General features: G+C 46.4%; 2 protein-coding genes across 2 annotated transcripts; both read left to right on the top strand.

Annotated features, from left to right (window-relative positions):
- Window positions 1-1,994: 1,994 nt before the first annotated feature.
- On the top strand, window positions 1,995-2,892 carry LOC117840441 (protein TIFY 11b). Its single transcript, XM_034720952.2, has one exon. It carries the CDS (start codon window positions 2,114-2,116, stop codon window positions 2,657-2,659), a length of 546 nt encoding a protein of 181 aa, XP_034576843.1. The 5' UTR covers window positions 1,995-2,113; the 3' UTR covers window positions 2,660-2,892.
- A 2,984-nt stretch (window positions 2,893-5,876) lies between these two features.
- LOC117840440 (protein WHAT'S THIS FACTOR 1, chloroplastic) lies at window positions 5,877-8,223 on the top strand. The gene has a single exon (XM_034720951.2). The coding sequence runs from the start codon at window positions 6,198-6,200 to the stop codon at window positions 7,542-7,544; it is 1,347 nt and encodes a 448-aa protein (XP_034576842.1). The 5' UTR covers window positions 5,877-6,197; the 3' UTR covers window positions 7,545-8,223.
- The last annotated feature ends 4,962 nt before the right edge of the window (window positions 8,224-13,185 follow it).

The following is a 13,185-nucleotide window of genomic DNA, read 5'->3' as shown; positions in this document are numbered from 1 at the left end:
TTTCATAGTATATATCTACTGGTATCATAAATGTTGAAAGTTTTTCTATAAATTTGATCACCCAATAGTTTAACTTAAGAAAAACAATATAAGAATAACATCGACACGATGACTCTGATGGTTTCTATAGCTGATGTGGCAAGATAATTAATAAGGTGAGAGAAACTCTCATGCAAGGAAACATGTCTACATGAGAATCAAGAAAGAGAGAGGGAGTGGAAAGAATAGAGAAGAGAGGATTGAATGATGATTTATTTAGAAGAAACCACCCATCCAACATATAGTTTATATTAATAATGTATATATGACATATTGAGTATGTAAACTACTATTTAGTGTTTGGGTTGGTATTGCTCCAATTACATTATTTTCTAGACGGAGAAAATAAGTGAAAAGCACCCACTCCCTACTCATACCTTCTCTAAAGGATCTATCTTGTTTTTTAACCTATTAACTTAAGTCAAGAGGAGGATTAAACTTCTAACTTTTTACGAGGTTGCCGAAACTAGTGATACTGAACAATCCATAACTATGCTCGTAATTGGCATGTACTCTATTGTTTAATCATGTTAATTAATTTGATTTAGTTTGATGACCATTTCAGTGATTTAAATTATAGTAATTTGTTTATCATACTGGTGCGTTTAAACTTAAAACATTTGGTACTTAAATTTGAGAGTTAACAGAGTCGTACCCATAGATATTAATTTAGATCCACTGGTTGTAAGTTCCATAGTTATGCTATTAGTGTTTTGTTAAGGTAAAACTATGGGGAGTTCCCCGCAGCGCTTCGTTTGCAATAAAGAAACATATATACACATGAACAGGGATACTTACATACAAAGCAAAGGATGAGGGAGAAGGAAAAAATTACACTACACACTCTAACCATTGTAGAATTATCAATCTAAAAGCATCGATCCTAAACTTGGTGTAGTTGTAGAACTATCAGTCTAAAAAATTTGATCTTATTTATAAATCGAATTGTTCAAATTGATGTGTAATTTACATAGAGTTTAGTGTATGCTTCCATGTACATGCATGAAAAAGATACCCTCTTTCACATGTCTACCACCATGGGCATGCTTGGTTTTGAGCCACACCAAGCCATGGCGGATCTTTTGAGCGCCCACAACCACGACGAGGTCTCCTCTCGAACACTTATTTTACCGTGACACACATATGTGGCAGATCTCAATGGTGCCACATCTATGGTGTGGTGGGTGATCGTTGCAAGCAGTGGCAGAGCTTGGGCAAAGATTCTAAGGGGGCCAGCACTAAAATATGTATGATTAGGGAGTTTAGAAGTGACCATTTCATAGCTCCATTAGCAAAATATGTCTGCATACTCTACCATTCTCTACAGGATTGCACAAATTCAGGGGAGCCATGGCCTACTCTGGCCACAGTAAAGCTCCACCCCCTGGTTGCAAGCCAAACATGCTCCATATTTTCGTGGTACACCAAGCACAACCCTCACGTCATGTCAAGTTCTCTAAAGTTGTACGATGCCGTAATCTCGATCGCAGAAAAAGAAAATCGATCGTTTACATATATGCTTTCTGAAGAAGCTCATGCATCCCTCCGCTTTTGGTTCTTAAAAAAAGAGAAAGGGCCCCAAACTCCCAACCACGTTTTCGCACAGCGTGAAGCTAACAACTGGACGCAGCTAGCCGAATGGCCGATGGTCGACAAGACGAAAAGGGGCCGCACCTCTCTCCCCACCGTGCGAAGGAATAATCATACACTAGGCAATTCCCTTTCCTCACGTCTCCATCCGCCAGCGCCCCGCGACCGTCCCACCACACCCAACCTGCTCTGCTCCCCTCCCCTCCCCTCCGCACAAGAATCACGTGTTCTTCGTGCCCCGCACCACCGCGCCTCACGTCTCCCCCACCCGCCGAAAAAACCAACGATTCCTCCCACGTCTCCACTCCATCAAGCCCGTTTGCCCACACCACCCCAACTCCTATAAAACAAAGCTCCCCGCGCCCTCCCCCACCCATCAATTCCCACCACAGCAGTACAGCACCACCAAGCATTCAGGTGAACAACGCAACCGCATCCAAGAAGAGCAAGAGAAGCGAAGAAGCGCAGTTCGGTCTCGGTAGATATGGCCATGGCAGCAGCGGAGGGCAAGAGCCGGAGGTTCGCTCTGGCCTGCGGCGTGCTCAGCCAGTACGTCAAGGCGGAGCAGAAGATGGCGGCCGTCGCCCCGCGCGCCCCGGCGACGACGCTGAGCCTCATGCCCGGCGCGGACGTCGGCGCCGAGCAGGAGCCGGCCTCCGCCGCCGCTAGGGGGCCGGAGGAGGCGGCCGGGCCCGCGTCCACCGCGGCGCCGCTCACCATCTTCTACGGCGGGAGGATGGTCGTGTTCGAGGACTTCCCGGCGGAGAAAGCGGCCGAGGTGATGCGCCTCGCCGCCGGCGGCGCCGAGCAGGCGGCAGCACCGGCCCCGGCCCCGGCCCCGCGCGACGACCTTCCCATCGCCAGGAAGGCGTCGCTGCAGCGGTTCCTCGCCAAGCGCAAGGCCCGCGTCGTCGAGCGCGCGCCCTACACCCGCCCGTCCCCGGCCGAGGAGGCGGAGAAGACGAAGAAACCGGCCGCCTGGCTCGGGCTGGGGAGCACGGACGCCGAGCGCCTCACCATCGCGCTGTGATTTGGAGCTCGCTCGGTTGCGAGATCGATTAGTAGTGTGATTTAATTGGGCGGGTTCTTGGGGTTGGATTGGGTTGGATCGAACAGAGCAGGAGCATTTGCTCGTGCTCTTACACAGACAGAGAATTGTAGAGATGTATTCTTGTTTACCCTTTTTTTTTCCTTAACAAGAGTGCTTTGCTCTTGTAAGATTCGATAGAAAGAAGATGGAGATTGAAAAGTTTGTGCCTTCAATCCTGCTTTATACTCCGATTTTCGTGAACAAATCATGCCTGATTCTTACAAAACTTGACGTCTGCAACGAGTTCTCCACGCCTATAACTCGTATAAAAAAAATCAGTTCAAGAAAACAAAAACGAAAGATGAAGCAGAAACAAGAAGAATCCCAACCCAAATGGAACTCCAACCACAGGCTCGAATCGGTACAGAACCCTCGTAACAGTATTCTATTGCTCCGAAATTCAAAGGTGGTCCAAACGGGCACCACGAAAACGTGCCCGCAAAACCGCGTACGCGCCAATACCCTTTTCTTTCGGTCTCGGAGCGGCACCACCAACAGCCACCACCCTCCCTCCTCCCCTCGCGTGGATTATACTATGCCGTCGCTCGCATTAGTCTATCGCCGGCCAAGTGGGCCGGGGCACCCGCGGAATTCACATGCCGACCCGACCGAGCTAGCTAGGCGACGGGAACCTTCCCCTTTCCTCCCCTCCCAATCCAACCGCTGCCCTGCAACTTGCACGCCCCGCTACTATTCAAATCAAACCCGAGCCCGTCGCGTCGCTTTCCCCCGCCCCGCCCATCGAGTCTCCCGCCGTGCCCCGCAAAGTATCTCCCTCCCCTTGGACGTTTGCCTTCCTCTCCTAGCGCTTTCCTGTGTCGCACGCGGCCGGGGCCTGTGCGCGCCGGCCTGGCCCGACGCCGACGCCCTGTCGCGCCCGGCTGCCACGCGACGTGGCCGACACGCCCGCCTCGGGACGGAACGGTCAGGGTGTGGCGGTGTGCAGCTTCGAAAGGGGAAGGCGTGGCTGTGCGGGAGGACGAGGATAGGATGCTGTCAGCGCCAAAAGAGCGGGTCCCCCCGCGCAGACGATTGGTGGAGACACTCGAACACCACGTCATTCGGAAGGGTGGGTTATGGAATGGGATTACCTAACTTTCAAATCTGAATGTGGGTAAGAATCTCAAAAAGGAGGTCTTCGGACCCGTGCTCCGGTGTTTACACGCCGTCAGATGCGATGCGCGGCGCGGATTCCGTCACGTTTTCGATGCAACTCGGCGCGCGGGCGACATGTTGGTGCGGAAATATCTCGGTGTTTATCCGGGGCCACGATTAAAGAGGGATCTCGCTCGGCCCTCGGATGGGGGAAGAATCTGTCGTGCGCTTCACGCTAATTCAAAGTCTCTGGCTGGCTGTAAATGTTTCTTTTCTTTTCCTAAAAAAGAAAACGTTTTTTTTTCAGTAATGGGGGAGGTGCAACGCAGCAGACAGCACGACCACAGGTCAGGAATTCAGGGATTGGGGCCTTGCCGGCCACGGCCAGGCAAAGGAACCAGGGTTAAAAAAAATCGGAGCAGGGTTTAAAGGTCAAAGGAGCTGACGGTGACGGCCTTCGAATGACAATGATGATGTGCGAAATCGCGAATCATGCAGCAAATCTGCACAGCCAGACATCGACGGGAAAGGTTGAGGTTCCGTGGACAGAAAGCGCTTTGAATTAGGCACGACGTGAAAACGCAAGCAGGGTCAAAGTGGCGCCGCGGTTTTACTCTCTTTCGCCACCAGTGTGTGTGTGTGTGTGTTTTTTTAACATAACATGCTTTTGACACCAGGCAGAGTGTGATTTTGATGCAGCATTAAACTAAATCCCCCCACGCAACATAGTTCCTGCCGTTTCAAAAGATGCAAGCGGCGGCGGCATGGACTCTCCGTGCTAGCTAGGCTGCAACACGTACGCGGCGCGAGTCCAAAGGATCCACGGGTCGATCATTGCAAAGTCAAAAGGCGTTTGAAAACCAGGCAGCAGCGATCGGAGCAAGTCCATTTGCGGGGCAGCTTGCGTCTCGTCTCCAGTTTATTGCCCACGCGACGCGAGGCCGCCGGCCGAACCGTGTGGGCTCTCACCATGTGCCCACGCGAAGAATCCCCATCACGCGGTGCCGTCCCCGTTGGACCATGTCCTGGTTCGTTCGGAGGAAGTACACCAGAATTATGGTATTGCTCGTTGGCTGCTACTATTTCCAGCCCTGGCAGCCTGGCTCGTGCGCGCACGCGGGATGGGGCGCCGTGGTCGCAGGCGGCATGCGTGTCGTCAGCCTGCACGGTGACTCGAGCGATCACCTCGGAGACCAGTAGGCGCGGCAGGCTTGGCAAGTTGGCAGTTGCGACATGTGCTGTGACCAACGGTTGTAGGTGAGAGCAATGGAGCATCAGATCATGCCCTTATTTACTTCACCCCCAACTCCCAACTTTGGCACTATGTAAAAAGAAGATTCCCTATCATATCAAACTTGCGGTACATGCATGGAGTACTAAATGTAGATGAAATTAAAAACTAATTGCACAATTTTATTGTACTTTACGAGACGAATCTTTTGAGCCTAATTAGTTAATGTTTGGACAATATTTCACAAATACAAACGAAATGGTACAGTGTGCTACAGTGCCAGCATAGTAATTTGGCACCTCCCAATTTGGCTAACTAAACAAGGCACATGTCTACATAACTGCATATTCCCTTTCGTTGAAGGGATAGACTAGACACAATTGTGTGTTTGTGTCCAGAGGAGAGCCAGTGGAAAAGTTGAAGACGTTTACTCACTTGTGAGGAGTAAAGAATGCCTCCACTGACTTTTTTTTTTGTTGTTGCTGTGAAAATCTTCCGCTGAAATTGAGAACAGCATTTTGTCTCTTCTTTTTTTCGCTTCAACCATTGGGGAATGGAAGTTTGGAAACATAGGCAACAACGTGTGCTCCGACTTCTGCTCTTCTTTTTTTTTTCAGAAAGAAAGAAAGAAAGAGCTAGCATCTGCAAACAGTGTCATGTAGTAGTACCAGCAAAGCATCAGATTAGAAACGCCTTGATCGAGATTGAAAGAGTACAAACGTAACTGGTGGGCTGAAGGCCTACGACTACGAGGCCTCCGCTAGGCTTTGCGCTCTCTCTCTCTCTCTCTCTCTCTCTCTCTCTCTCTCTCTCTCTCTCTCTCTCTCTCTCTCTCTCTCTCTCTCTTCTATATAATTATGGGCTTAAGATAACAGCCCAACAAAAAATTGGCCTGACAAGCCCGATAGAGAAATCGATGCGACATTAAACACACGGCCCTTTCCATATTCTGCTTCCCTCCTCCTCGGCCTCTCCAGCTCTCCAAGCTGCCGCCGCCTCTGTCCTCCTCCTCTTCTCGCCGCCGTCCGGCGGCGCGACTAGCTTCGTGTCCTCGGCGTCATCCTCCCAGCTTCCTTCTTATATACACAAATAGTTATTACTGCTTCTGTTCGATCTTTCCCGCTTGAGCGATTCCTGGCCGGTTCACACGCTATGCACGCAACGTGTTCGCGCAATTACCTGAGCGAGCTGCTTCGCTGCCGGGGCCAGGGGCAGTGGCAATGCCAGTGCCCTTACCAGCTTTCGCCCGCGCGAGGCATGACGCGCGGCCGCAGCGTGAAGGACCGGAGCAAGAAGAAGCGCGTGCACGCGCTCGAGGTGGCCACCGAGCGCTGGAAGGTCCTCTCCAAGGTGCTCACAGTCGTTGACGCGCTCAAGAAGGAGGAGGAGCACGTCACGCCGCTCAAGCGCCTGGAGATCCTGCGCCCCCAGCTCGGCCTCGTCAAGCCGCACAAGGTGGCTCACTTCGTGCGCCGCTCGCCGCACCTGTTCGAGGTCTGCCGCGACAGCCGCGGCGTCATGTGGGCGGGCCTCTCGCCGCAGGCAGAAGCGCTCGTCGAGGAGGAGGCGCGCCTGCTGGAGGAGCACTCCCCCACTGCCGCGCAGTACGTCACTAGGATGCTCATGATGTCCGTTGACCGGCGGCTGGCAGTGGACAAGATCGCCCACTTCCGGCGCGACATGGGGCTTCCTCATGACTTTCGGACACGGTGGGTGCACATGTTCCCCGAGCAGTTCAGGTTGGTCAGATTGGAGGATGGTGAGTATTTGGAGCTTGTCTCTTGGAACCCAAACTGGGCAGTCACTGAGCTTGAGAAGAAGGCTGCTGCATCAGCTGGTGATGCCAATGCCAGTCCTCCAGGAGAGCTCTCGCTTCCGTTCCCGATGAAATTCCCGCCAAATTTTACAAGTTACTACAGATTTCGAGGGAAAGCTCATCACTATGTGAAGACAGGCAATACCGAGCAGTTTCAGAAGATCACCTACCTCTCCCCTTATGCAGAGACAAAGAGATTGACTCCTGGGTCGCCAGAGTTTGATAAGAGGGCTGTTGCAGTGATGCACGAGATACTGAGCTTCATGTTGGAAAAGAGGCTGGTGACCGATCACCTTACGCATTTCCGCCGTGAATTTGTAATGCCGCAGAAGCTGATGAGGTTACTCTTGAAGCATTATGGCATCTTTTATGTTTCTGAGAGGGGAAAGAGATTTAGCGTCTTCTTAACAGAGGCATATGATGGGACAGAATTGATAGAGAAGTGCCCGTTGGTGCGGTGGAGGGAAAAGCTCCTTCAACTTACTGGTTACAGAGGGAGGATGAAGAATCTTGGTAAATTTGATGCGTCTTCTTCTGATTCAGAGGATTACTTATTAGGTGGTGGTGATGATGCTGTATTGGACATTGAAAGTGAAAATTCGGATGACATCTTAGATGGCTGTTCTATTTCAGATGACTCTGAGATGGATTTAGGGGATACAGATGAATTTTGCAGAGACTGAATTGCTGTTTGTGCATGTATAGCACAGAAGAATAATTGTACACTATTTCCTAGCTGCTGCCATTTACAGAGTTCAAGATTTAGCCAAGCTTAAACATATTGAGGCAGATTGGGTATTATTCTCTTGCTACTGACGTATTTGGACTTCTAAATATTAGTCAAAGCTCAAACAGATTGCAATGATTGGACGTGGGAGGGTTGAATATTGCTTATACCATGTCCCATTCATGTTATGAAACCAGATCAGTGGCCTATGATATTTTCTTTGGAAAAAAGGATGAAACAAAACATGCTGCTGTACTCAAGTTATGGTTTTGTCCAAGATATCTTCATTATTAAACAGTCATATCTTTCCTTTCAGCACTCCAGGGGGAAGGAGGTGATGAATTAAAAGTTCAGATATGTACATGACTACCTTCCAGCGTCATTGATGAATGACAATCTTTAATATAGAAGCAATTTTGTAGTATGGACGAACAAATCGTTTGCAAGAACATGTCACTTAGAGTTTGTTCTGCTCTCCCCTTTTGTTAATTTGACTTTGCTGTGCAAAACATGATATGGTGGCCTATAATTTATTACCTAAATGACTAATAAAAGTGTACATCGGGTGACAGTAAAAAATATATGTACGGAGTATGTCAACATTTTATTTATACTATAATATGTCAAATGTGTGATCTATCTTGATGATATGCTGATTAGATTTGCTGGTCTTGCTCTAGAGCTTTTCCAGAAGTTGTTTCTGTAAGTGCTTCTAGGTTTTATTTGGTTTTTGCTAGAACTTTTCAGCCCTCCCTGTTTATTCTTCTCCTTTTATGCATAATATAGACGTTTATGTTTCAAATTATGTGCTTTGAAGGTTACTCTCTCTTTCTCTGGTTGATTCCAGTGCCAGCCAAGTTTGCAAACATGCATACAGACATTACATCCTCAAATTATGTGCTTTGAAGGTTACTCTCTCTTTCTCTGGTTGATTCCAGTGCCAGCCAAGTTTGCAAACATGCATACAGACATTACATCCTCTCTCTGTGTTTTTTCCCTTGAGAAAAGGGTTCATATTACAAATAAGTAAATATCTTTTCTCCTAGCTGGTGTACATTTTCACCAATTTGTGCGAAAACAAGGAGGTGCAGCGGAGGGTGGGTGGCGGCAGCGTAGCAGGGGGGCGCCGCCTAGGTTTGCGCGGATCAGGGGGAGGCGCAGGGAGAGGAGAGGAGGCTCACGATCTAATCTCATGATACCATGTAGAGAAGTAGATGGTATCAGGGTCAGAGGTCTCGAGTTCGAATCCTGGTGGGCGCGATTAAATAAAATAATTGCAGCCCACTCCAATTTCCACATGCGGCCAGAGTGAGCCTGCAGTGAGGGGGAGTGTTGTATAAGTGAATTGCCCACCTTTTCCTATCAGCTTAAGCTTTTGGCTTGAACTGGTTGGTGCATGTAACTCAATAGGCGGCCCTGCCTTGATTTGGCCTCCTCCGACCTCTTGCCTCGATGTCCACGCCTCCTCCGTGCCCTCCTACTTCAACCTTGCCTCCACGCCCGCGGATCCAAGACGACAAGACCTATCAGGCTACCACCAAAGGTATTTCAAACCCTAGCTGGTTAGTGCTCTAATATGAAATTGTGTAGATGTGTTCTTGGCTGCTCGTGTTGGTGTGCTCTACTAATTAGTGTATTGCTCAATTACTTATGCTTATGTTAGTTATCGTAGAAATTTATTGTTGATACATTGCATCTTTTTTTAGAATTATTGAATTATGAAGAGGGATGGAGACATTGCATCACTTTTTAGGAGACATGCTGCAAAGAAGCTTGCTGCTTTTGCATCGCCTTCCTCAGTTCCGGTTCCAATTGTGCAAGAAGTGCAGACTCAAGAGGAAGAGAGTATAATAGAGGAGGTTGTGAATCCTATTCCATCTGGTCCTTCTGAAGTAATTGAAGATGTCTCAACACAACCACAACCATTGCCACAGCCAGAGGCACCTCCCCAGCCAGAGCCGCTGGTTTATGATGTCAATCGGCTTCCACATGATCCAAGTGAAAGGCTGCTCATTGCAAGTTATCATGTTAATGATCACGATGCAATTAGAAGAGCATATATTCTTAGAGGTCCATTCCAACCATTTTCACATACTTTTTCAAAAAGAAAAATTGCAAACAAAAAACATTGTTGCACTCCTATCTAGTTTTATAACTTCAAATGAGTTGAATATAAGCATCAAGAAGGATGCGGTGTTTTGCTTTTTATGCTACCTGTTCAAGATAAAAAAAATCCAAGGGTAAGGTGACAAATGCATTTACTGTGTATGGCTAGAGAAATTGGAATGTAGGAGACAGAGCGCTTATCAAACATATGAAATCTGGTGCACACAAGGCAGCTGAAGAGAGATACATTGGCTCTATGAATCCAAACGTAGCAATTGATGACAAAATTGAGAAGTGGAGTGATGAGGATCATCGTCTTTATAAGACCAGATTGACTTATTCACTTTGTTGTTTGAAGTTTCTTTTGCACCAGGGATTAGCACTCCGTGGACATGATGAAAGTGAGGAGTAAGGGAACTTCATTGAACTTTTGAAATTTCTTGCAGCCAATTGTGAAGATGTGAATAAGTGTGTCATCGACAATGCTCTAGGTAAATGTCGCTTAACCAGCCCAGAGATTCAAAAGCAAATTATTCAATGTTGTGCCATAGATACTAGAAAGAAAATAGTTGAAGAACTTGGTGAGGAGCCCTTTTCAATTCTAGCTGATGAGTCTAGTGACATATCACATAAAGAACATCTAGCTCTTTGTTTGCGTTATGTTGATAATTTGGGAAGACCATGTGAGCATTTTCTTGGAGTTGTTCGTGTAGATGATACTACCTCTTTGTCATTTAAGAAAGCAATTGAAACATTACTTGTTAGTTATGGCTTGACAATAACTCAAATCCGGGGCCAAGGTTATGATGGGGCTAGCAATATGAAAGGAGAGATTAATGGGCTGAAAACATTGACATTCAAGAGTCACATTCGGCTTATTATATCCATTACTTTGCACATCAGCTCCAGCTTGTTCTTGTTGCTGTTGCTAAGAGAAATGATTATTGTGTGTGGTTTTTTGATTAAGTATATATGTTGCTGAATATTATTGGAAGTTCTTGTAAGTGTCATGGCATGCTTTGAGATGCTAGACTTCAAAATATCATGAAAGCAATTGAGTGTGATGAACTAGAAACTAGTAGTGGATTAAACTAAGAAATGGGGTTGGCTAGGCCTGGTGACACTCGATGGGGGTCTCATTTCAAAACTGTTTTGAACATTATAGCTATGTATCCCACGATCCGTGATGTACTGATCACCCTTGGACAAGATACTACACAAAGGAGTGACCGGCCAAAATTGCATACTATGCTTGGAGCATTTGAGTCATTTAACTTTGTCTTTAGTGCTCACTTAATGCTTGTTATTCTTGGATACACAAATGAATTGCCTCAATGTTTGCAAAGAAGAGAACAAGATATCTGAATGCAATGTCTCTTGTTAGTGTGGCAAAGGGTAGAATACAATAATTGAGATCTAATTGGTGGAATCAATTCCTTGAAATGGGTCACTTTGTTTTGCAACAAACATGGTGTTGAAGTTGCTCCAATGGAGATGAATTATGTGCCTTATGGAAGATCTCGACGGTTTGCTCGAAATGAAACAAATGATGATCATTTTAGAAGGGAAGTGTATCTTGGAGTTATTGATCATATTAGTCAAGAACTTGATAATCGATTTGACGAAGTTAATATGGAGTTGCTTTCTTGTATGGTTGCCTTCAATCCTGCTAATTCATTTGCTTCATTTGATGCACAAAAGATACGCAGACTTGCTGAATTTTATCCACAAGACATCGCAAGCACATATTTGCTAAAACTTGAATTGCAGTCGATAATTATATTGATGATGTGAGACAAGATGATAGTTTCAAAGGCCTACAAAATCTTGTTGACCTCTCAGTTAAGCTCGTTGAAATAAAGAGGCATAATATTTATAATTTGGTTTACTTGCTTCTCAAATTGATATTGGTTCTACCTGTGGCGACAGCTATTGTTGAAAGGACTTTTTGTGCAATAACTTTGATCAAGAGTAAGCTAAGAAATAAGATGGGTGATAGTCTTTTGGATGATTGTCTTGTCACATTCATTGAGAAAGATATTGTCACATTCATTGAGAAAGATATTTTCTTTGAAGTGGATAAAGAAGATATAATTAAGACTTTCATGTCCATTAGAAATCGTAGGCCGAAGAAGAAATAATACTGTAATTTTCTTTGAACTATAGGTCCGTAGGTCCAAGCTTCTTTTGAACTATCTATATTATATATTATAATTTATGGACCTTTTAATTTAACCGTTGTATACATGATATTATAGATTTTTTATCTATATTATCATTGTTTACCGATTTGTTACCAAATTATTAGTTTGGTTTTACCGTATTGTATTTTAGATGATTGGCTCGGCATACTTTAAGTTTAAATCCTAGCTCCGTCACTGGCAGTGCTGTTGGGAGTTCACCGGATATTCCTTCGTTGTTCAGATTTCATGGATTTATGGGTTATGGCCCTGGCGCTGCTCGGAGAACCGACCATCTCTTCCATGGATACTGGCGATGCAATGGAATGGAGCATACTTTTCCCCATCAAACAAATCCTAATTTTCCAAGCCATTTCTATTCTGAATTGAGTTGCTTGCATTTTCGGTCTTTGCTAAAAGATGATTTTGATGTGCAGAAGGTGTGCCATGCTGGATGCTTAGACCATCAACCTCATCATGAAATCGGGATACCTCTCCAGCTGAAACTGTTGCAGCAGTACCATTAAGGTACAGTGTGAACTGACGTGTCAAATTTAGGGGGCCGGAAGTAGTTGCTGGGATCCAATACGCACATTAATCTTTTGTCCCCATCACTGTGCATGATACATGAAAAAAGTATATCTACCCATCTGACCGGGCAAACGGAGACACTCAACCTACTCAACAGCCTTTTCCTTTTGCTGGTGTCATTTAAGTCATTGTTATTCTCCTTTTCTGTCAGATCCTGAGAACGAGCACCCACGGGAGGCCAAGATCGCGAGTGATGTCGCGAGTCGAACCCCCAACCAACTACTAGCAGGGTGGTTAACCCTTACGGACTGGGGTCAAGCTATCGCTCTTGGCATGAATGAGCAGCAGCTCTTGCCGCTGTCACTCTGCCTGTCTGACTCCCAGCCTGAGGTCTCCGTGTACTGGCTTGCCGAGTCCTGTCAGCTTCAGACAAGGAAGCGGAGCGCGTTGTTTTCCTGCTCCTTATCTGTAATTTTGTAAACGTTGTCTGTGTTCCGAAATTATCCTCGTCACCGTTCCATTACAAATTGTAGGTCGTTTTAACTTTTCTAAGTTCATAGATATTATTATGCATCTAAATTTGAAGTAATAATCAGAAACTCGTATTCTTCCAAAATTCATGGCTTCCTTGTGTGATGTGATATTACCTGTCAAGAAATTTGAGGCAGCTGGGGTGGTACCCGTGCGGTTTCAATGCCACGAACGATCGAGTGCCCCAACCGGTTTGGGTGAGCCAGCGGCCAATTAAGAGGCCGTCCGTGAGATGGGATCGTGCTCGTT

The sequence above is a fragment of the Setaria viridis genome, chromosome 9, assembly GCF_005286985.2.
Source record: "Setaria viridis chromosome 9, Setaria_viridis_v4.0, whole genome shotgun sequence".
NCBI lineage: Eukaryota > Viridiplantae > Streptophyta > Magnoliopsida > Poales > Poaceae > Setaria > Setaria viridis.
This window is presented reverse-complemented; position numbering and strand designations above follow the sequence as displayed.